General features: G+C 42.5%; 1 protein-coding gene across 1 annotated transcript in view; it reads right to left on the minus strand.

Moving 5' to 3' along the window:
- Nucleotides 1-24,607, minus strand: part of RASEF (RAS and EF-hand domain containing) — an 84,331-nt gene extending 59,724 nt beyond the window's left edge. The window contains exon 1 of the mRNA XM_068974191.1: nucleotides 24,177-24,607. Coding sequence (XP_068830292.1) covers nucleotides 24,177-24,607 — 431 coding nt within the window. The remainder of the gene's footprint in view (nucleotides 1-24,176) is intronic.
- Between the last annotated feature and the right edge of the window lie 1,283 nt (nucleotides 24,608-25,890).

Here is a 25,890-nt window from a genome sequence, read left to right on the forward strand (position 1 = left end):
ATGTTATCAGGGAAATACAAATGATAACAATGAACTATAACTATATACATATTACAATGGCCAAAATCCAGATCCCTGACGGCACTAAATGTTACTGAGGATGTGGAGCAACAGGAACTCTCGTTTGCTGCTACTGGGCATGCAAAATGGTATAGCCATTTGGAAGACAATTAGGCAAATTGAAATAAAACTAAATACTCTTTTACCATATGATCCAGCAATCAATTTCCTTGTTTTTTATCCAAAGGAGATGAAAACATAAGTCCACACAGATTTATTCTTACAGCAGATTTATTCATAACTGTCAAAATTTGGAAGTGACCAAGATGTCCCTTAGTAGGTAAATGAATTAATAAACTGTGGTATATCCAGACAATGGAATATTATTCAGCAACCAGACACTGGAACATTTTTTAGCATTAAAAATAAATAAGCTATCAAGCCATGAAAAGACACGGAGGAACTTTAAATATATATTACTAAATTATTGTTGTTGTTCAGTTGCTAAGTTGTGTCCAACTCTTTGTGACCCCATGGACTGCAGCATGCCAAACTTTCCTGTCCTTCACCATCTTCCGGAGCTTGCTCAAACTCATGTCCATCGAGTCAGTGATGCCTTCCAACCATCTCACCCTTGGTCGCTCCCTTCTCTTCCTACCCTTAATCTTTCCCAGCATCAGGGTCTTTTCCAGTGAATCAGCTCTTTGTATCAGGTGGCCAAAGTTCAACTACATGACGTTATCAAAAAGGGAACATTTCGAGATCGTAAAAGTATCAGTGGTTGTCAGTGGTTGCAGAGCAGGGAGGTAGATGAATAGGTGAAGCACAGAGATTTTTAAGGCATTGAAGATACTCTGTATAATACCATAAAGAAGGCTACACATCATTGTACATTTGTCCAAAGACATAGAATGTACAACAGCGAGACTGAATCCTAATCTAAAACAAGGAACTGGGTGATGACGTATAAATGTAGGTTCATCAACTATAACAACTGTACCACTCTGGTGGGAGTTGTTGCTAACGGGCAAGGCTGTGTACGTGTGGGAGCAGTGCAGTATATGGGAGATCTCTGTACCTTCCTCTTAATTTTGCTGTGAACTTAAAACTGCTCTAAAATAAAGACTTGAAAAAAATCTGATCGTTATTTCTCTTTGGGAGTAAGAATAATAAATATATTCCTATTCAGGTAATACCAGCAGAGTATTGCCTTGAACAAACCAGACTGTCTTATGTCAATTGAGGGGACATACAAGTTAATGAAAATGAATGATTTTAAAATTTATTACATAGTACACATACTCTCAGAATAAGCCCCAACTCAGTGGAAAATAAATTCCAGCAGCCAAACTCCAGCAGTGCTGCTAGAACAGGGCAGCATTAGTTCCCAGCATTAATTCAAGGCTTGCTTTCCAGACAGGATATGCCTCTGCCTGCTAACAGCCTAGCGCTGGCCGCCTGTAACTGGAAGTGATTTGAGTCTATGTTCTCACAATAGGTTTGGATCTTCATTAACTCAGTTATGGAACTGTGATTGGTTCTCCCTTCTAGAGAAAACAAACAATGGTCTATTCAACTTGGTGCTGCTCCCCTGAGACTGGGAAAGACATCCAGTCCAGTGGCCTGGACTTTTTCCAGTTGTTTTGATGCTGCAGAGTCAGAGGATGACCTGGTCCAGGTATTCAACCACTGTTGAATCCCTCAGTTCCCCCAGCCTGAATACACCTCCTGTAGGTAAAATTCCTCCTGGGTTCATGCCACCCTCAAAATATCTTACTTGCCTAAGTACTTACAGGAAGTGGAAGGTCCCTGGAGGAAGGCATGGCAACCCACTCCAGTATTCTTACCTAGAGATTCCCATGGACAGAGGAGCCTTGCGGGCTAGAGTCCATGGGGTCACACAGAGTTGGACGTGACTGAAGCGATTGAGCATGCACACAAAAGTACTTATTTGGCTAACAATTCCTCATAAAGGCTTAAAATGGAAACTTCCTGGAAGATGCGCATGTTAAGGAGATGCATTAAAAGTCTAGAAACATTTCAAATTGAAAATTTCTTTCTATTTAAAATCATTGAAATTTAGTTTCAATGGGAGTTTGCCAATGGAGGGAGGAAGACAGAGCCAGCAAGAGGCACTGTGCTGAAGGTTTAGAGATGGCTCACATCCAACAGCTGAGGGCTTCTGAAGTCAGGAAGGAATAGCACATGGGGTATGCCTGACAGCCTGGCCAAATTCAAATGCTTCCTCAGCACGTCCTGGCTTCTTGACCCAGGGCAAAACACTTAATCTCTTGAGCTCCAGTGTCCTCAGGTACAATGTGGGTATAGTACTGGAACCTATCACGAAAATGAGGATTAACTGTACTGAAGTACACTCAACAGCACAAGGCACGCTGTAGGTAATTGATAAACGTTAGCCATTGTTACAATCCGTTACTCTTTTTGACTCTTCTACTCAAATGAGTTAGACAGAAGTAGGTGGTAATTTCCTGTCTGCTTCTATCAATACATTGTGTTTTGGAAAAAGGCTGAAAGGAAGAAAGTTGTGTGGTGTGGGAGCCCCTTGGACAGAAATGTCGTCTTCTGGGACCAGTGCAAGGGAAACTGACAAATGAGAGTTGGGTCACACTTGAGGTCAGTCTGCAAAGCGTATATAGTCCAGGGGTCAGTAAATCTTTTCTTATAGCACCAGATATAAAATATTACCATCTTCACTGTTACTACTTAACTCTGCTATTGTAGCATGAAAGCAGCCATAAACAACAATCAATGAATGAGCTTGGTGGTGTGCCAATAAAACTTTATTTATACTAACAGGCAAAGGGCCAAATGGGCCTTACTTTGATTCCTGTTATAGTCTATTAGCATAAGGCCCTGAGCACAGGAATGGGGATGGGGCAATGCCCAGGAAAATAAGCCTTTGCTCACATCTTGCCCCTAGGTCCATAACAAATTTTTTCATTTATGGACATCACATTATCAATGTGCTTATATATGCAGACCGTAAACAGGTATATGTGGGAATATGCACCTCTTTATTTCAGAATTCTTAACTTATAATGCACATCCACTCTCCCAATATTTCTCTTCTATGAATTTTCCTCAAGTCAAGTCAAATGTAGGCATAATCTAGTAATGTTAGTGCAATCTAGCAATGTTAGTGTCCTTGCTACTGTGATTTAACCATTTTTAGTATGGCTTAATTGTATCGTAATGCTTTTTATATTTGGGAAGTAAATCCTTTTAGAATCCTTTTAGTAATGTTAGTGAAATGTTAGTGTATTATAGTTATTTTTCACTGAAAATGTCTATTTTGGCAAGAAAGAGAGGAATTGGGAAAAACTGAAGAGTGTCATGTCAGTTTCTATGCTAAATTTTCCCTTCAGATGACACATATCACCTTCTCAAGTTTGCCAGGAACAATTCCAGTTTAAGCCTGTTGTCCTGTATTCAGTCCACTTTAGTATTTATCATTTCGCCTTTTCGGTAATCAAAACATTACATTAACAGTAACTGTTATTACACCGTGCATTAAAGTTATCAACAGCTGTGTTAACATAAGCCAAGATGAGTTGGTAGATGTGCTCTTTTCACCTTTGTTCAGCTGGTAGTGAGACATCTGTGCAGTTGGAAACATTCTCATTAACGTGTAGCTAAATCAGAAGACAATCAGTGATAACTCATCTCTCCTTTCCTGACTCTCTCTAGACACAATATAACTAAGATTTTCCTTTCAGGAGTGGGGAAACAGGAATACTCACTGATAAAACAAATTAAGCATAGGCAAGAGAAGCTGGAGACAGATCACTGCGACTGGTCTCAACGCTGATGGAGAACGATGGAGAGGGTTGCCCTGCAGGCCACCGGGAGAACCCGCCAGCTGTGCTGCTGCCTGCACATGCACAGTGCTGCAGGGCAGCCTTTCAGCCAAACTGACAGGAAACTAGCAAATCACAGGCACAGTGTATGTGGAATGGGTATAGAAAACAGAAGGGGGAGAGCCCTGCTACAGAGCAATAGACAGTAACTAGAGTGTCCTTGCTACTGTGATTTAACCATTTTTAGTATGGCTTAATTGTATCGGTAATGCTTTTTATATTTGGGAAATAAATCCTTTTAGAAGCAATGTCTTCACATAACAAAAGTGCATGCCTAATGCACCAAATTTCCTGTCCTTAATAAAGATGCTGATAAATGTATAATCTGCTTGAAATATTTAACTGTCCAAGATGGCCAAGAGGGGCCTAAGGAGATATGACAACTAAATACAATGTGGTGCCCTGGATGGAATGATGGAACTAAAAAAGGACACCAGGGAAAAACTGAGGAAATCTGAATAAAGTAGGGACTTTATTTGCTAATGATGTGTCAATATCATTTCAATGACTTTAACAAATGTACTACACCAATGCAAGATGTTAATAATGGGGGAACGTGGATACAGGTTATATACGAACTCTCTGTACTGTCTACACAATTTTTCTATAAATCTGAAAAGATTCTTATTAGCGTCTTTAAGATTCTATAAGCTTAAAAAAAATGGAGAAGGAAATGGCAACCCACTCCAGTATTCTTGCCTGGAGAATCCCAGCGATGGGGAGCCTGGTGGGCTGCCATCTATGAGGTCGCACAGTTGGACATGACTGAAGCGACTTAGCAGTAGCAGCAGCAGCAAGCTTAAAAATAAGCTTATAGGGGCTTCCCTGATGGCACAGTGGTAAAGAATCCACTTGCCAATGCAGGAGACGCAGGTTTGATCCCTGATTCGGGAAGATCCCACATGCCACAGGGCAACTAAGCCTGTGGGCCATAACTACTGAGCCTGCACAGTGCAACTACTGAAGCCTGAGCACCCTAGAGCCTGTCCTCTACAAGAGAAGCCACCACAATGAGAAGTCTATACAACACAGCTAGAGAGTAGCCCTCGCCTGCCTCAACTAGAGAAAACCCTGTGCAATAACAAAGACCCAGCACAACCAAAACTAAATAAATACAATATGAAAAAAATAAGCTTATAAAAAAGTCTGTCAACATTTATTCTCCATATGAACCAGAAGACACAAATATGAAGAAGCATCAACATCTTTTAAATTTACATCTGTATCAAAATAAAATGAATTTGAAAAGGCCTATAATTTTGAAGCATCTATGTATGGGAAAACATTCATGGGTCTTCAATGGAGACAACTTACTTGATAAGTCTTGTCTCATAAAAGCTAAGAAACTTGTCAAGATATTTGTCAAAGAAAGTACTTTGAAGGGAGGCAAAAAACATAGAATTTGTGACAATCAAGGGCTGAAATATTTATAGAAATCCATATTTATACATGTCAATATCAAAAGAAAAATGGAATTGAGAATATCTTCCATTTTGTAGAATTTGCTCTAAGCTTATCTCATAATTTGCTCTTAAAGTGCTCTGCAGTCCTTGTACAGAGAATAATTTTCTTAATTAAAATATTATGACCTTCAGAGAAGAGTCAATTGCTGATTCCAACAATTTCAAGTTTAATAATCATAAAATATAACTGTAAAAAGATTACAAGCAATTTGATGGGGGAAAAAAGCATAATAAGGTCACACTGAAAAATATATATATTCTTCAGAAAAGTATTAGAGGTACACATGAAAAAGTAACTGATTAAAACACTTACCTATTTTCCAAAACTAACTATTCTGCTTATGTAATTTTAAAATATTCATGGAATTAACAAAAGATTTTCTTTGTGCTAATACACCTAAAATTTTTATGTTTTAGAAATAACTTTATTTTTTATTTATTAAAAAAGCTTTTATATAGAACTCTTTTAAAGGACAACATATATAATAAAAATAATTTTTCAGACAATAATATAATACTTAGATAATATTAGATAATTTTAAGTATATTAGTCCTTCTCATTTTATTCATAGGAAAATTCTGGTTTGGAAACTCACTCTATGGCCACTCTACTTGCCTATCTCATCTCCTTCAACTTTCCCATTTTCTAAACACTCTTAGGTGCTCACAGTCCCAAGTATTTTGCACTATGCCCAACACACAATACATAAATTTTCAACAAAGGAGACAAATGTATTATCTTAGTTGATTTCACATCATTCCATCCCTTAACTTTTTTTTTCTTTCAATTTTTGAGACTGAAAAGAGTTGGGAAAGAGCTTTATCTTTTAATATTACTCTCTGACCAAACCCCAAACTTTCTGCATTTCCTACCTAGAAACCAAACCCTGCTTATCAGTCAAGGCTCTTCCAAAAGTCACCTCTTCCATGAAGCATGCCCTGACTGATTCAACCACAAGAAGATTCTTCCCCTGCCACATTTTATCTGAAACTCTATGTACTGAGTTTTTTTGTGGATGTCTTATATCTTTCCATATCTCTTGAAGCATTCAGAGATCTGACCAGCAACAGATCCTGCATGAATGAGTGAGTGACGCTGGAGTCTGGGGAAGGAGGACACAGTGGGAGGTGAAGTGAAGAAGGTGGAGCTTTGTTTGGATCTGAGGCAGGCGAAGGACTCTGTCTTACGGAGGGCAAAAAAGACAGTGGTGAGGAGGGATCAGAGGGGACTTCAGGGCACAGAATCAGGAAGGAGACACACTATGGTGAATCTGATTGCCAAGCTGAAACAGGTCAATCCCCTTCTGAACACAGTGAGAAAAGAGAGATTCTAGAAAACACACCAGACTGCATCTGAATTCTACAGGCAAGAGGTTTCAAAATCTACACTCCTCTGCAACCTGCTGGCTGCCTTTTGCCTTGACTTGATTTTCACCTTTTTGTTTTCACGTTGTTTCCAGCAGGGGAAGTGTCCAATATTTGCTATGTAACATTTACTAAGAAAGCTGAAAAAGAGTTAGAAATGGTCAACTGGAGAAACTGTCCTGGGAGGATTTCTAATATTTCTGATATACAGAGGCCCCTTCAATTTCCTCCACCTCGGACTTGTGTTTTTGTGGGCTGAGGATGCTGAAATCAGAACTCCAAGCTGAGTGGGCTACAACAATGCTGTGAATTCCAAATATATTTCAAGAAATTAAACTAAGTATACATCTTAAACTTAGATGGCATATTCAAAAGCAGAGACATTACTTTGCCGACTAAGGTCCACCTAGTCAAGGCTATGGTTTTTCCTGTGGTCATGTATGGATATGAGAGTTGGACTGTGAAGAAGGCTGAGTGCCGAAGAATTGATGCTTTTGAACTGTGGTGTTGGAGAAGACTCTTGAGAGTCCCTTGGACTGCAAGGAGATCTAACTAATCCATTCTAAAGGAGATCAGCCCTGGGATTACTTTGGAAGGAATGCTGCTAAAGCTGAAACTCCAGTACCTTGGCCACCTCATGCGAAGAGTTGACTCATTGGAAAAGACTCTGATGCTGGGAGGGATTGGGGGCAGTAGGAGAAAGGGACGACAGAGGATGAGATGGCTGAATAGCATCACTGACTCAATGGACATGAGTCTGAGTGAACTCCGGGAGTTGGTGATGGACAGGGAGGCCTGGTGTGCTGCGATTCATGGGGTCGCAAAAAGTCAGACACGACTGAGCGACTGAACTGAACTGAAACAAAGTAATATTTATACTTAAGTTTATAAATACTATTACATATATATGTGAATTTCAAAAACATGAACTAAATCACATGATTTAATGAAGATCAACACGGACTTAAAATATTGTATTACATAGATAACTCATCACCAGTTTCTACAGAAGATAAAGATTTGCTTGTCTTTCTAAAATCTCTCAAACTTCTTAACATACTCCAGAATCATGAGTTCCAAGAAAGAACTCATTTTCTCTCCTAAAATTAGCATATTCTGGGATATAAGTGTATTCTATCTGTTACCTCAGCAGTAAATTTATTTCTTGAATTCGTACTTTAACATACATTGAATACCTACTACTAACTACTGAATGACTGGCATTTCACTCTAAATTATTATTGATATTATAGAACTGTTAGGTGCATAAGCTATAGTCACATTTTCTTCAACAGTTAAATCTCGACCTTAAGCTTGAGTATACATCATACTGGCAAGAAGATCTGTTGGAGATTACGCACGACCTACACTGGCCTTCTTTAAAGTTTTTCTCACAGGTTATAAGAATTTGCTCTGAAAATCATGTAATTAAATGAGAATTTCTTTTCTATTAACGTGGCATCTTTGAACTATCTTAAAACTATTTGTAAACATTTAGTATTTTTTTAGTTATTGTGTAAAAATATCACAGAAGAATTTTTAATCAACTTTTAGAATCATTGCCTTTACCTACCTACCTTGCTACCTAACCATCAAACACAAAGATAAACCAATAACGGTCTTTCAGTCTCTCTGTGCAGAGATGGACCAAGAAATATTAAACTAAAACAAAATCAGTTGTAGAGATTTTCTTACCAATCTTCTTGAACACACTTCCCCTTTAAAATAAAATGTTGTTGGGACTTCCCTGGTGGTCCAGTGGTTAAGACTCCCTCTTTCAATGCAGGGGGTATAGGTTCAATCTGTGGTTGGGGAGCTAAGATCTCACATGCCTCACAGCCAAAAAAACCAAAACATAAAACAGAAGTAATGCAACAAATTTAAGACTCTAAAAATTGTCCACATCAAAAAACCTTAACATAAAATGCTGACATCTTCAATTTCAACATTCCAACAGTTAAAACCCTTTGAGAGGTTCTTGGTCTCATTCAACAATGCCTGGGGTGTATTCTCCACAAGGTGGAAGTTTCCTGAGATTAGAGCCCGCTGCTCATCAACTTTGCCATTCATTCCTTCCCTAGCAAACTGCAGGAAAGTTTAATTACTTTTCATTTGGTTTTCTGAAGAACTATAGGGTGATTTTCTGAAATGTGATTTTAAAAAATGGTAGCCAAAAATCCTGTTGAAGTGTGACTTTCTCACATTATATCAGGATCGGTTGCGCTGAAGAGAGTCCACTTTTGTGCTCCTAGAGCCACAGCCCATGAAAAAAGCAAATGACCTGCAGATCTACAAATCCTATCTCCTGATGGAATCTGACCTCAACCACTCAGGAGAGCCATGCAAAGAAAAACCAGTCTTAACTGAGTCATCATCTTAATTCACTGGTTCATTAGATCATGAAAAAGCAATTTCAGTCAGCTGTGCATTTACATTTATTTCAGTTTATATTTTTCACCCCAAACTTTTATCCTTCCCTGTTTTCCAGGTCTTGTTCCTGAGGTATGAGCTACCCTCTCTCACCTACGTGGGCAACATCCCTTCTGAGCAGTACAAATGGCCTAATAGCTACAAAACAAAGTGGAAATAAATGCTGAATGATTGCTTTAAATACAAGTGATACTAAATAAGGAGCTGTAAAAAGGTTATTATGATAATCCACGAGTGGCCAAGAGGAACCCACACAGCAGTAGTATCTGTTTACCCCCATGTACAGTTTTTGTAGCATTTCCCCAACACTCAAAAAAAAAAAAAAAAAAAAGAACATTAAAAATAATTTGAATAACCAACCTTCGGGCTAGGGGCCCAAGATCCAGGTGCAAGCTCACATCTTGTCAGACTCCTGTGGATTCATCTCAGCTCTCACATGTATTCATAATAATATAAATGCACATTTTGTGCTTACTTTTCTAGATGGTATAACTTCTACAAAGACAATTTAGAATTGCAGTGTCTACCCTGGGGTACTTTCAGAATGAACAAAAGGGCGCAAGGAGTTAAAATATAAATAAAAATGGAAAAAGAACACTACAAATAATAATAATTTTAAAACAAGGACAGCATTCCAGCTATCTGAAACTCAGTTACCTGGCACCATAAAGAATTCAAAAGAGGACTGAAAATCAAGAAACCGCGAACAGCAGCCTGTGAGCCACCCTGTCTTGGCCCAGGAATAACCTGCATTCAAAAGGAGGTTTTAAAACACAATTCTAGTATATCCGATCATTTTGCTTTTCTGCATCTTCAGCATACTAAGGTGCCCAGGAAGGACGGAAGGAAGGAGGAACTGACAATGGTAAACTAACCTGGCAGCCTGACAATAAGAACAGAAATTGCACCCAGGAACTCAAAAAGCCAAGCTGGACTGCGATCCCCACAAATGCTGGGGACATACTACACCATAGTCCAGAATGAAACTCAACTCCACAATGATGACCCTGAGTTCGCAAGGAAAGCTGAAGTTATTTTGTGAACAGTTATTAAAAGCAAGGCATTGGGTGGGGTTTCCCTGGTGATCCAGTGGTGAAGAATCCGCAAGGGACACCGGCTTGATCCCTGGTCTGGGAACATCCGACATGCCATGGAGCAACTCAACTTATGCACCACAGCTACTCAGCCTGTTGCTCTAGAGCCCATGAGCTGCAACTACAGAGCCCATGTGCCCTGGAGCCTGTGCTCCACAACAGAAGCCACCTCACCACAGCTGGGGAGTAGACCCCACTCTCTGCAGCTAGAGAAGGCCCGCATGCCGCAGTGAAGACTCCCCACAGCCAAAAATAAAAAATAAATACACCTCTTTAAGAAAGGAGAAAAGAAAGCAAGGCATTGTGTGAGCCCATATGCTGACCAAAAGCTGTGTGACCGATGGCCCACCGCCGCACGGTATGTAATAGCCACAAAGTAGAAATGACTCAAATGGCCATGAACTGTGAAGTGGATAAATAAGTTGTATCTTCACACAATGAATACTCTACAGTAGTGGGAATGACAAGCATAACGAGTGCGAGAAGCCAAACCACGTAATAAGGAAAGAACACATAGGAGATCAGGCCTGGAGGTCAGGGAGGGACTGTAGTGATTGGAAGGGAGCACAGAGGCTTCTAGGTAACATACTGTTTCTTTTTAAAGTTCTTTTTAAACATTATTATTTATTTTTAATTGGGGTATAATTGTACTACAACGGTGTGTTATTTTTTGGAGGGAGAGGATGTATGTATACATAAGACTGATTAACGCTGTTGTTACAACATGCTGTTTCTTGATCTGGATTCTGTCAATGTGGAGTCAGCAAGCTGTACACCAAGCTCATGGGGAATTCAGTCACTAACATGTCACAATTCAGATTTCAAGTTCAGAGGCAACCCAAGACAAAAATTTTGAAGCAGGTGATGTTTATCTTTTCTACCTCAGTTCCACATTCTCTTTCTGGGGCTTTTCTATGTTTTTTTTTTTTTTAATTATTTTTACTTTTCTGGGGTTGTGCTGGGTCTTCACAGCTGCATGCAGGCTTTCTCAAGTTGCAGAGAGTGGGTGCTTCTCTCTAATTGTGATGCATGGGTTTCTCATCATAGTGGCTTCTGTTGTTGTGGAGCACAGGCTCTAGGGCGTGCAGGTTTCAGTAGCTGCATCTAATGGACACTGAAGCACAGGCTCAGCAGTTGTGGCACATGGGCTTAGTTGCTCCATGCCGTCTGGGATCCTCCCAGACAATGGATCAAACTGATGTCCCCTGTATTGAAAGTGGATTCTTAGCCACTGGACCACCAGGGAAGCCCCTTTACCTTTTAAACAGGAATTCTTGACCACATCCCACACTCTCACTTCTCATTTCTTTATCAGAGTTTAAGACATACAAATCACCCAGGGACCTTGTTAAAGCACAGATGCTTCAGTAAGTCTGTGGTGGGGCCTAGTGTCTGCATTGCTAGAGAAGTTCCCAGGGGTGGCCAGTGCCCCTGGTCTGAGGCCTCAAGCGTCAGAGAAAAGACGTGTCTGCTGAGCTCCTGGGAGCAGAATAATGTCTGGTCCTGGGAATCTGAGTACGGAGCTCATTGCTTTCTAATGGCTGAATTTTAGGACCTAGGTCTGGTGGAACATTCTGGGCTTCCCTATGCCTCTTGGATTGCACCCCTGTTATTAAGCTACCAACTCAGGGACAAGAACTAGTAGTTGGGGACAGTAAAGTAAGAACTGTTCCTACTCTATGGAGTTTTGTACTGTTTCTCATTCAAATATCATCTTTGGACTTCTGAGCACAGTGCTTTTCCCACAGCTTATGCAGAAGGGAGGGAGGAGGGGAGGGAATAAAGGAGGCGAGCAGGCAGTTCATTTGCCTGGAGAAGTGTAGCAATGGTAAGTGCTGGTGTGACTTGCCAGACGACTGAGGCTGCTTAAATTCAAGATGTGTCTTCCATGAGGGGCTCAGTGTGGTTACAGACATTTTAATGAGTGAGATTGGAGGGTGAGCACGGAGGAGGAGACGCCAGGGTGAATAAGCCCTCTTCTTCCAGGGGGTCACCTCGGAGCCATGAACACAAGGAGGCAAAGCCTTTCCTTGGCAGATAGAAAAATGTTAATAAATTTTAAAGCTGCCCCAGAAATTTGGAAGTGTTTAGGCATTTGGAAATAGTACAAGGGGAATATAATGTATGTGGGATTTTTTTTCAGATTTAAACAAATATTTGAAAATTTTCTAGTGCACATTTTGTAAGTGGGAAGCAATAAAAAATGCTCTCTGATGTCTCCAGAGGTGATTCCCATAAAACAGGGAGTCTCAGAAACAGAGTATTTGGAGAACTTTTTTTAGTAGCTACGATGGTTAATTTCATGTGGCAACCTGGCTAGGCTGCAGTGCTTAAACACTTGGTTATATATGTCTGGATGTTGCTATGAAGGTCCTTTTTAAATTAAATTTATTTTAAATTGAAGGATAATCGCTTCATGAAGGTGTTTTGGACATGAGATTAACATTTCAATCAGTTAACACTTTGGGTACAGCAGATTACCCTCCAGAATGTGGGCAGGCTTCATCTAATGAGTTGAAGACCTTTAAATGAAGACTGAGTACCCCAAAGGACGAGGTAATTCTGCCAGCCCAGTGCCTTGGGGCTCAAACTGTTGTATCACCTCTTCTCTAGGTCTCCAGTCTGCTGGTCTACCCTGCAGATTATAGTCCTGCTAGCCTCCACAATGGTGTGAGCCAATTCCTCAAAATAAATCCAACCCTGCCCCCCTTGCTCCCCCCACACTCCCCATACTGTTCCCTAGCCACTACGTCTTATTGGCTCTATTCCTTTGGTGAAGCCTACTAACACAGTGGCTTGTATCACTGTATTTTCACTGGGGTTAATCACATAAACAAATGCACCAGCTTCACAGTGAATATATGCTAGCACTGCCTAAAACAGTTGAATCAAAATTAAATTCAATAAGAACTGAATTATTACTCAGTTGTTGAATAAGAACCTTAATTTTAAATATTACTCAACAGAATAGGTCACTTTTTAGTGGTCCAAATGCTCACCTACAACATAATTTTATAATAATTCTCATCAGGGTTCATTAGGATTGTTAACAGCCTATCTAATAGATCTGTGGACTTCTGTGGACTGATTATTCGCCTGAAGACAGCTTGTTCACTGTAATCTTTTGGCAGACAGGCAATGCATTATCCTTTTAGACCAATGTAAATCCTCTGGACTCATACACACAGAATCAATCTAACCCTCATTTTTGGCTTCGTGCCTTGCTTTAGTCTCCCATGAATTTGTACTCACGACTAGGACTGCTCAGACACGGCGCATGTTCCTACAGCATCAATTAGCTTTCCCCTTCATTAGTAGGTGAATGATGCAGAACTGGAAGTTGCATTTCCCAGCATGTCAAAGCTCTGCACTCAGGTAGCAGCCACCCAATGCAAGCCCATTACCGCAGCTGAAGGCAGCTGGCTGCAAGTGGACACGGTGCTAGACATGATGCCCACTCCCTAGGGTCTTCTTGGCACAAACTGTCCACAAAATGGCCACTTGAGCATGCTCCATAATTGTAATGCTCACGAGGGGGTATCATGGCTGAACATTCCCATAAAATGTCCCCCAAAACTAAAACTGAAGAGAGCGGTTGTTTTCAGTACGTGTGGTGGGAAGGAGCACCCAGAATGTGTCATTAGCACAGATGTTTCTGCTTGGTTACCTAAACGTGATAGGTGTGAGTACATTTAAGGGGCAACCCTTGAGGGAGCCTATATTTGGGACTGATGCAAGTAGATATGAGACATAGAGCCTTTGTATCTATCCAGATCGTTTACCTCTGTAAAAAAAGAAGTTTTACATTCTACACGTTTGCTTTTCTTGTGGTTAAGAAGCATATAACACAAATCTACGTTCTTCACAAACTTTGAAGCGTACAGTGTTGTTGCTTACATGCCTATTTTCATGCAGATCTGTAGAGCCTTTTCCATGTCGAACGACTGAAGCTCCGTAACCCACTGAACAGCAGCTCTTCATTTCCTAATCCCCCAGCCCCTGGCAATTACCATTCTACTTTCTAAAAGTTGTCTACTTTAGATACCTCATATAAGTGGAACTGTACAGTATCTGTCCTTCTGTGACTGGCTTACTTCACTCAGCGTAATGTCCTCAGGTCCATCTGGGGTGTCACATACTGCAGAAATTCCTTCTTTTTTGTACAGCTGAGTAAAATTCCACTTAAATATATACCATATTTTCTTTATTCATTCATCTGTCAATGGGCATGTGAGCTGTTTGCACCTGCTGGCTATTGTTACTAGTGCTGCAATGATCATAGGAGTGCAGATATCTCTTCAAGATCCTGATTTCATTTTTTTTTCGGATATACATGCAGAAATGAGATTGCTGGATCATATGGCAGTTCCATTTGTACTTTTCTGAGGAACCTTCATACCATTTTCCATAGTGGCTGCACCAATTTACATTCCCATCAACAAATATACAAGGGTTGCGATTTCTGTATATTCTCACTAGCACTAATAATTGTTTTCTTGATAACAGCCAATAAGTGGCAATTTCCACTGCAATTAAAAACCTTATTTATTTTTAATTGATGGGTAATTGCTTTACAGTACTGTGTTGGTTTCTACCAAACATCAACATGATCTGTTGCAGTTTTGATCTGCGTTTCTCTGATGATTAGTGATGAGCATCTTTTCATCCTCACTAAAATCTTTTTTGACTGAAGGAAAAAATATTCCAATAAGGAAAGGATATACCACTATGTTACCAGAAAATATAACCTCTTATCACTAAATTCCCTTATTTTTATTCCATGCCGATTGATTTTTTTCCATGTCTTAAATCTATGACAAATACTTTCAGCTTCAAATGACGAGAAGGAAAGACATCAGGGTAACAGGTGTTTTGGACATCTCAGTGCTGTCAGAGCTCAGCCCTCTTCCCCCAGGGACACACTTATCAGAGCAGCATAACCAGGAGATAGAAAATACTGTACAGTAGCATCTGATGAGCTTGAACTTGGTAACTGGGGAAAGTACAAGAACATGCAAGAGCAAAAAAGACAGTAAATATAGACTACCTTTGAGTCAAAATACTATCCCACAAACTTGGACGGGGAAGAAGCAGCATGGTTAAGGTTCTAAGCTAGAGTGCCATGGAACCACATGTTCATATCAACACGACCTTCAAAGCAAAGATCACATCTGACACTTGAACTTACCAGTGCACGTTGTCAGGCAGGAAGCGGGCTGCAAACTGGGAAAAGTATCTTTCCCACTTTTGTGCTCTGTCCTTCACAGAGAACACAAAATTGGAAATTCCTACATAAAATCTGGATATCTTACCATCCTTTGTAAGTTGGCATCAGTGACAACACCAGGCCTACCTCCTGCATGGCAGCATGTGTGTCTATACTAGCAGATGATGCAGAGGTGGGTACTGGGCCCCAACTCCATTCCACCGGGTCGATGTTACCTACCTAACCCTGGAGGCCTTGGTGTCTATGAGCTCCCAGTCCATTACATTAGTCACAGTCCCCCAGAGGGACTGAGGAGATAATCTGATCCGAGCCGAGAGTCTCTCTTGTTGGAACTGTAACACTGACATGCAAGATAACTGCTCTACTAAAGAGAAGAATAAACTCCCTGAATTTAGTTCATCTGCTTGTTTCCTGACTCCCACTGAGAGCTGGACTCAGAATTTGTGATTTTCCCTCTTCATTACGTTCCCTGGTGCCATCACCTCTGGAGAGAGAGCAAATGGCCAAGAAACTTTGATTTTTCAACTGGATACAATTTTAAAGAACCCAGTTTCTAGTGCAGTCCCAGGCACACATGGATTACAAAAGTGTTTTAAATGAAACAGTGAATGAATGACATAGGAAAAAGGCAAGAAGAGTTTCTTCTTTGGGCAAATAACAAAAATGATCCTTAAGACTGAGAGCAATTTAAGTTGAACTTCTTCCACAATATTGATATTAGGCCTTCAATTTATTATTTTTTAATTAATTAATTTTAATTGGGGGCTAATTACTTTACAACACTGTAGTGGTTTTGCCATACATTGACATGAATCAGCCATGGGTGTACATGTGTTCCCCACTCTGAACCCCTCTCCCATCTCCCTCCCCATCCCATCCCTCAGGGTCATCCCAGTGCACCAGCCCTGAGCACCCTGTCTCATGCATTGAACCTGACCTGGCGATCTGTTTCACATATGATAATACACATATTTCAGTGCTATTCTCTCAAATCATCCCACCTTCACCTTCTCCCACAGAGTCCAAAAGTCTGTTCTATACATCTGTGTCTCTTTTTCTGTCTCGCATATAGTGTCATAGTTACCATCTTTCTAAATTCCATATATATGCGTTAGTATACTGTATTGGTGTTTTTCTTTCTGACTTATTTCACTCTATATAATAGGTTCCAGTTTCATCCACCTCATTAGAATTGATTCAAATGCATTCTTTCTAATGGCTGAGTAATATTCTGTTGTGTATAGGTACCACAGCTTTCCTATCCATTCGTCTGCCGATGGACATCTAGGTTGCTTCCATGTCCTGGCTATTGTAAACAGTGCTGCGATGAACACTAGGGTACATGTGTCTCTTTCAATTCTGGTTTCCTCAGTGTGTATGCCCAGCAGTGGGGTTGCTGGTTTGTTTTATGCCTTCAATTTAAATGACGGACAAGACTGATATGCAATGAAAACCAGGGAAGCTAATGTTTTCCATTTTATATAGTTCTTGAGGATTTCAAGTTCTCAAGAAACAGTATTTCTCCCACTTGATAAACATGTAGTCCTTACTAAAGAAAATATCTCCTGTGGATTCCAGAGGTGACATAAACATTGTTTATATCATGTTACTTAACTATGAACAAACATAAACCAGATATAAACTCCTTATCCTTACAGCTCCCAAGCACTTATGTGACCAACACATGTTTGGAGAATCAAGGGAGTGAGAATGAGCAACGTTTATTTAATCTGACAAGGGACACTCCGCTGCTGAAACTACAGCCCCAAAGCCAATAGCATCATGGTCCTGGAAGCCTGTGTGCTGCACTCTCCAGCCACACTCACAGGATCAAAACCCTGTTCCCCAATCACTTTTCGACTGAGAACGCAGACAACCCAACACTCTTTGTTGCTGGTCACCTTCAATTTACATGGACACGTCATCTACACCAGGCCCACAGCTGTGCCTTCCTCACCGCCCATGACAAGGAACAGAGTTCTGTGGACGCCACACCACCTTAAACACCACAGAGGCAGGTTCTGAAACAGTCAGTCAAATCTGTCATGTCACAGTCACCTGCTGCTGCTGCTAAGTCACTTCAGTCGTGTCCGACTCTGTGTGACCCCATAGACGGCAGCCCACCAGGCTCCCCTGTCCCTGGGATTCTCCAGGCAAGAACACTGGAATGGGTTGCCATTTCCTAGGTGATCCCAAATCTGCTCAAATTAATTTGTTTTATATTATCAGCTAATGATAACATAAAATGAAAACAAAACTGTTTAGTCTTCTAAGATTCCCAAGCACACATGTAAAGACCCAAAGGTCCCCCAATTTGAGAAACTATCTTGCCATGAAATGTCTACATTTTGGAGATATACCCAGAGGCACTTTTATGCATCTATTATACTGCATCTCAGCTCCTTTGGGTGTCAAAAACTCCTAGGTATTCAAAAAGGTGATAATAAGCTCCTTGAAGGTCAGGGTCAGGTCTGCAAGGGAGTCTCTCTAGTGCCTGGGACACTGGCAGGCACATGAATACTGGGGGAATTAGAGAAAAATGAAAGAAACAACGCCTGACCCACTGCACCTATACGTCTTGCTTTACTAAGGCATATAGACGAAGGCCTCAGGAGTTAAAATTCACCTCTCTCTTTTTACAATTACTCTGACAGAAGCAACTATAATTTGGAAGACCCCACCTATTTACCAGTTGAAGCAATGAAATTGGTTTTTTTGAGGAACTAATATCAAAGAAATCATACATGTCATTCCATCATTACAACTTTCCTCTGGGAAACAGTGTTTACTTTCCATTTTATAACCTGATATGAGACTAACAGAGTTAGAAAGGAGCAGTCCGAATACCCATGATAAATCGTCTCTTCCCATTTCTTCCCTCCAACAATAGACTGCAGTCAGGTACAACTAAACTTTAACAAGCTATATGGGAAGCAAGAAAGTATCTTGTGTGTATTCTCTTAGGAGAAAAATGCAGACATCTGAATCACCTTGGCACCCTAACCTCACCATCATCTAAAGGCTCTGCAATCAGCCTCTACGTTGCCATTCCAGGAAGATTAGCCAAATTTGGCTACTTCTGTTTTACAAATAAAATCAAATCATATAACCTGGGAAGAAATCCAGAAACAGGTTTTACATGCTCAAAGTGATAGGAGTAGCACGACTGAATTTCAACAGCGATTTAGGGAGGAGTAAATGAAAAATTCAGGCTAAAAGACAAGCTAGAGGAGTCTGTAGTTATTGGAGAGTAGTCTTCCAATGGCATCCCGTCTTAGGCATTTTACTTGGTACCCACACCATAAGGGCAGAGCAAACAATCTCTCCTCAAAACGTGACAGCAGTACTTTGAACAGTCAGTGAGATCTGAGTTCAGAGCAGCCCCCTGTCCATATGGCCAAAGCTGGCAGTCCTCTAAGGCTGGGAAGGCCAGAATACCTTTCTGGGTCCAAGAGGCCAAAAAGAAACTACCCTGAGATGAAATTCCAATATCAGAACCAGAAGGGGCCACCACCAGCAAGCAGAGCTCATAAAACGTAAGCCACACAGAGACGCCTGCCGGGCCCAGGAGTAAGATTTGGAAGGTTCAAGGAAGGGCTGTGGTATTAACAGACAGGTTTCTCCCACTCAGCAGTAGGGTAATGACACAGATAATTGTGAAAAGAAAAAAACAAAAAGCAACAGACAAGCAACAGTTAGAAATAAAGACATATATAATCTATATAGAGACATACAGACACATAAAAATATATAAAATATATGTATTATACACACGCACAGGTGGGCTTCCCAGGTGGCTCAGAGGCAAAGAATCTGCCTGCCAAGGCAGGAGATGCTAGTTTGATCCCTGAGTTGAGAAGATCCCTGGAGAAGGAAGTGAAAACTCACCCAGTATTCTTGCCTGGGAAACCCGAGGGACAGAGAAGCCTGGCAGGGCTACAGACCATGGGGTCTCAAAAGAATCAGATATGACTTAGCATCTAAACAGCAACAACACTACACACACACACACACACACACACACACACACACACACACACATACACATTCCCAGTTCTGAATGAAGAAAAGTCAGAAAATCTCTGGAAAGCTTGTGGCTAGCACTGATAGGCCCCATAGTTAGTGCCAAAGGTAAGCATCACACACAGTCAAAAACATCTCTGAACGTCTTCCAGGACTGAGGTCCAACCCACTCTGGTACCTCAAGGTTAGAGCAAATCTTTATTTCTGGATGAACACCGGACATGATTGGTCACATGAGTGACAAATATGTTTATCTTTAAACACTACAAACACCATCCAAAGCACCAGATGCTCACATATGGAAGATACATTTAAGAGCTGCGCTCAAGCAGAGAAGAGCTAATTTAACTCTCGCACCTCAAGCTGGCTCAGCGCCAGAACCACACTGCGTGGGAAGAGAGGGGAAACTGAGGCACTACCGAATCAGTCATCAGTGTCTCTCCATCTGCCTGTTGGTCTCCTGCCTCCTCTCACCCTGCCCTCCTCACCCTGGGTCTCCAGCCGTCTCCCTCTGTTTTCCTCTCTCCATGCATCCCTCTCTCCTCTCCCTTTTCCATCTTGCCAAGCACCACATTGTGAAGTGGTGAAGTGGGCTTAGGAAGCAACGGCACTGTTACAAAAGAAGATGATCAGAGCCCTAAAGTGGACCCCAAGAAAGGGAAACGTAAAGGAAACTATGCCTCTGCCTACTGTAGCTTCGTCCTACAAGTTAAGTGGGATTGGTTGTCAGCCGTTGTACTTCCACTTCATTTTAGTTGTCATCCTCATAGTTTGCTGAAGCAAACTGTTTTGATGATCCACGTGACAGTTCACACGTGGGTAGTTTTGGTTCTTCTCAATTAAATTTCTTGTTTCTAAGTCATGCAACAAAAGACTTCTTCAACACTGCATGTAGAAAGGGCACAGACCATGTGGAACAACTGACCACGTGGGTCTAATTTTGGTCCCTGAACAAATCCCGCCCTAACCCTGACTGGCAGGTCATCAGCTGTGCGAACCCTTATTACACCAGAGGCACCCACTCTGGGTCTGCTCTAAATACTGTGGCAAAACTCGTGCCCATTCACAAGTCCATCGTGGTTTTGGTGCCAGCTGGACCCTTGTGCTTCTGTTTATGAGAATGTGGGGTTCTAAATTATTAATCAGTCCACAAATGACACTCAAAATTTCTACAGATGGAACTGAGAACACTCTGAAAAGTTCTGGCTCTGACTAAACAAGAGAGATGAATTCCTGCCATGCCCTCTCCTCGGTCAAATGGTCAATGCATGCATGCACACACACACACACACACACACACACACACATGCACGCACGCACGCACGCACGCACGCACGCACCTTGTATCCTTCTCTCCTTGCCAATCTCAGGACACACGAGCTCTCATCAGGAACTTGCAAATAAAGGGAGGGAACCAACAAAAGAAATGAAGAGAATGCATACAGCATGAACTAACTGCATTCTCAGGATATGAAGCAAGGAATCAAAGAACACTGAACAAATATTTATTGAGTACCCACTGTGTAAAAACCTTCTTTTCACCAACATAATGCCTGTGGCCCCAGAAACTGGCTCCACGAGGTGGTTACAAGTCTGCTCTCTGATTCTCCGCAGACATTCTCTCCCCACTTCATGAATTTTTCTTGGCCTGATGCAACCCTCCTTCTGGAATTCTCTTACATAACTACACTGCCTTGCCTGTTCTGGTTTCACCTGCTGGCTGACCTTGTTCCAGCTTACTAGGAAATGGCAATGGCCCATCCTGACCCTCTGGACCATTTGCACCTGTCCACCTCAGGTGAGCAGGTCATGCAACTACTCGGGACGCTTCCCTCCCCAGGCTTGAAGGCAAAGACTCCCTCAGTTTTCGAAGGGAAAACAAACTTATGAGGGTATTAACACATACCCCAGAGACCATTTTTATTCTTTCACAATACAAATTATTTTTCTCTAATATCACAATTATCAATGACTGAGGAGTTTAACCCAAATTTGCTTAACATTTTCATCTAAGAGCTTGAATGATCTTTGAAATGGAAATCACCACCACCAGTTTTGCCTCTATAGGAACCAAACCAATCACTCCCAGTTTTGCCTCTATAGGAACCAAACATTCCTATATCTGATATCTGTTCTCCTCAAATTGTACATGAATACTCCCCAAAGACAGGCATGGGACAGGATGCTATCCAGAGGAAGATGGAGTGCCAGGTGGGAAATTAAGGCACCAGGTGAAATGGCACACTTTCCCAGAGAGACAGTTTTTCCTCTGGAAGAAAATATAATATTTTATGTTAAACCAAGTCACAAGATATTATACAGTAAAATGAACAAATACACGACTTCTTTTTTGAGATAAAAATTCAAAACTTCAGAGAAAGTTCCTGCTTGCTGGCAGTCTGTTGGGCTATGCCCACAATTCGCGGTGTGCTAAGTCGCTTCAGTCATGTCTGACTCTTTGCGATGCTTTGGACTGTAGCCTGCCAGGCTCCTCTGTCCATGGGATTCTCCAGGCAGTAATACTGGAGTGGTTGCCATGCCCTCCTCCAGGGGATATTCCCGACCCAGGGATCCAACCCCAGTCTTGTGCAACTCCTACACTGCAGATGGATTCTTAACCACTGAGCCACCAGGGAAGCCCACAGTACGTGGAGTTTCCTGCAAATAATTTTTCCACTTTTACATGCCCTCTAAGGAAATTTTTGAGAAATATTTCACTCAAACTATGAACTTGAGGGCATGAACCACGGTCTCCTGCTCTTTGTCTCCAGGGACCTAGGACAGTACCTAAGACAGTGGTTGGCACCAAGGAGGCCCTCAACAATGTTTGCAGAATTAATTTGGCTAAAATAATGACAATGGCATTGTCAATAACAACAGATTTTTATCAAGTTTGAATGGGAGAAAGAGAAGGTGAACAGCTATATGAGGAAGTGGAATAGAAGGAACCCAATTTACCGAAACAGTTAATGGCTGCCATAGAAACAATCAGATGAAGCAACTCAGTTTAGTTTTTCAACAAGTACAGGAAGACAAATATTGTATTTGTTAATCTCACAGAGGGCAGGGGTGGGGCTTAGGACACAAGTCTACCAGGTGACACTGGTGCCATTAAATTTAATAGGTTCTCAAGAATTGGAAAGGGACTGTGATAAGAATAATGCCACCAATAATATCAAGTCCTGCTTGTATCCTGACCTTAACAAAATAATTTTGATCATTTAGAGGCTGAGTCAAATATTTGCTGCTGAGACTTGACAACTTTGAAAATTGTTTTTTGTGTGTGTGTATGTATAAAATATGGCACGGGTGTACCTTTTCTTATTCTTAATATTATTACCTTTTTACCTAGCTGGACCCAAGCCAAGTTACAGATGGAAGCTGACTCAAAGTATATACATATTTTTTTTTCTATTCAAAGTGTTTTTTTTTTTTAACTTCCCTGATGGAGACACTGCATTTTCACTCATTTATATGTAATAGGAAAGATGGGTATCACACCCACTTTCTCTACACAATTCCTCTTATACTGCAGTGAGTCACTTTCCATGCCCAGTATTCCCTGAACTTTTCAAACTGGAGGGACAAGAAGCTGGGCGGTGGAGGAAGTGAGAACTCCTAGCCCTGTAGGTGTAAGCTGTGAATGGGTGAGCCAGGTCACTGCTGCCTTCCAGAGCTATTTCCTTTCCTCAGTCTTCTGTCTCAGATATGTGAACTGCCAACCAAAATGATGCCTTTCAGATCTTCCCAACAATGACAGCCAGAGACCCATATAATTTCAATGAAAATCCAGAGAGCAGAAAAACATTTTGTAGTATTAAGATGTTTGTAGCACCCAAGGAAGATGTGAGAATGGCTCAAGACATACAATGACTCGAAGCAGAGACAGATGCAAATTAATCTTAGTAAAACCTGAGTATCTTTCCCACCAAGTCCTGAACCTGCAGGGATCCCCCTTTTGCCTGAAAAGTAACTTGATCCTATGCTATTTCTGTCAGAGCTACAAGAGTAGTTTATTGTGTGATTTAATAATTTTATTCTGTGGTATAAAAAGTGAGAGTTTTTCAGTTCACAACATCTGGGATCAAATACTGCTCTTTCAGCAACTGGACAAGTCCCTTAAAGTCTTTAGATCGAAATTGCTCCATCGATCAAAGATAAGAAAGTCCACCCTCAAAGTTATTCTGAATATTAAACGAAAGAACTTGTAAAGTGTTCAGCACGTAGCAGCGATGAATATATGTGTGCAGCAAAATAAATGCACACCAAGGTTTTGTTTTCTACGTAGGAGAAAATACCAAAAACTACTATAGAGAATGCCAAATTGGCTAGCGGCCGGGGTCACCGCTCGCGGCTGCCGCTGCGGGTGCAGCCTGGAGGCCAGGAGTAGGAGCCGATATAATCAAGTCTCCGAGGTTTGGGGAGCACTCCTAAACCAGTGTCTTGGAAGAATCTCCAGACGCTGCGGGTTTCACTCTGGCCTGTGTAAAACAAAATGCCCTTTGCAGCTGAGCGGATTCTCGTTCCTTAAAGGGTCTCATCTGGGAACAGTTAAAGTGAATCAATAAATGGAGACAAGGGAGAGACAGGATCCACGGGGTCTGCACACTCCGAAGGTAAGGGGGAGAGACGGCAGGGTCCCGGGAAAGACAGGAAACACCACCACCACCTCCCGCCCTCCAAACCACACTCGTACCTGGGGATGAACTTGACCTCGTCCCCGAGTCGCGCCTGGAAGTCCTGCCAGGCCTGGCCGGAGCTCGCCGGGTCCCAGGGAGCAGCCAGAGCCGCTGCCGCGTCCTCGTCGCCCTCGTCCTCCTCGCCGGACCCGGGGTCGGACCCCACCAGGGCCGCGGCGGGCGCGGGCTCTCGCGGCCCCCAGCCCCGGCGTGGACCCCCGCGGCGGGCCCCGCGAAAGCCGCGCGCGAACTCCTGGAAGGTGATGGCGCCGTCGCGGTCGGCGTCAAGCCGCTGGAACACTGCCTCGGCGTCGGCCGGCCGCACGCGCAACTCCGCGCACAACGCGCGGAACTCCTCACGCTCCAGGCGCCCGGAGCGGTTCGCGTCGCAGGCGGCGAAGACGGAGCGTAGCCGGGCCAGCTCCTCCAGGTCCCCATCCGCCTCCATCCCGCTCGCGACGGCTCCGGGGAGCGTGGCCCACCTCGGCTGCGGCGACGGTGGGGAGTCCGGGGCCACCTGCTGCCGCTGGAAGCTGAGGCGAGTTTGGCGAGTCGGGCAGGTTAGGCCACTGGCGCGGACGTCGGGGCGGGGCGAAGCGCCTGAGTGGGTCGGTACTGTGCGCTCCGACGCGGCTCCGCGCGCCGACCTGCGCCGGCTCTGCCAGTCCCAGAGCCGTGCGAGCGCGCCTCTGGCCACCCTCTGCCCGCTCAGCAGTGCCTGCAGCGACTGAGAGCCTTGCGCGGCCGCACGCACTGGCCCGGAGGCGCCCGGCTCCGCCCAGCCAGGGAGGAGGAGTGACCGGCTCCAGTTCCCACGCTTTCGCGTGCAGGGCTCTGGAGCCTGGGTTTGGGGCTTCTGGAGTTGGGGGACCCGGTTGGAACTGGGGGGAGGCAGTAGCGTTGCCAGGCCCTTGGCGTAAACAGTGTTTGCTCGGGTAAATCGAGCGCTGGTATGAGGAGCTAACTACTGGATAGAAAGAGGAAAGGAAGGTTAGGGGTGGGATTGCAAATTAGTTAATGTTATGTGTATCTTATTATTTTCTGATTCTGGAAAATCGGTAAACATCTGTATATCCCAAACCAAAGTGTGAGATTTACCAGAAGATCCCGTTCTCTGATGTTACGGGCTTTCTTTAAAAAAAAAAAAAATTATTTTTGACTGCACTGGGTCTTCGTTGCTGTGCGCTGGCTTTCTATACTTGCCAGGAGATGGGGATTTCTCATTGCCCTGGCTTCTCTTCTTGAGGAGAACGGGCTCTAGGATGGGGGCTTAGTTGCCCTGGGCATGTGGGATCTTCCTGGACCAGGCATGGAACCCATGTCCCCTGCCTTGGCAGGCGGATTCTCAACCACGGGGCCACCAGGGAAGTGTCATGGCCTTTCTTTAATGCATGTCGGTCCGACGTCGAGGTACAACTAATTAATGCACATTAGGAATCAAATAGATCTTCCAGATCCTCAAATCCAAGTAATTTTTCTCAGTCGTTGTCTCCTCAACCTGAGAGAAAATTAATAACCAAAATCTTTCAGGCAGCAATATTTAAACAAGGACTGAGGTATTAATAGCTTTTTTTTTTTCTTTAAACAAATCTTATGGAAATTAGGCAGTTGTTTGTATGTTATCCTTTGATCTTAAACATTTATTGCAACAGTGCCATTGTGGCATATTGGCTGCTTCCTGGGTATCAGATCTTTAAAATTCATCTATTTTTATCCTTTAAAAAAATCTGT

This window comes from Capricornis sumatraensis, chromosome 6, assembly GCF_032405125.1.
Source record: "Capricornis sumatraensis isolate serow.1 chromosome 6, serow.2, whole genome shotgun sequence".
Lineage (NCBI taxonomy): Eukaryota > Metazoa > Chordata > Mammalia > Artiodactyla > Bovidae > Capricornis > Capricornis sumatraensis.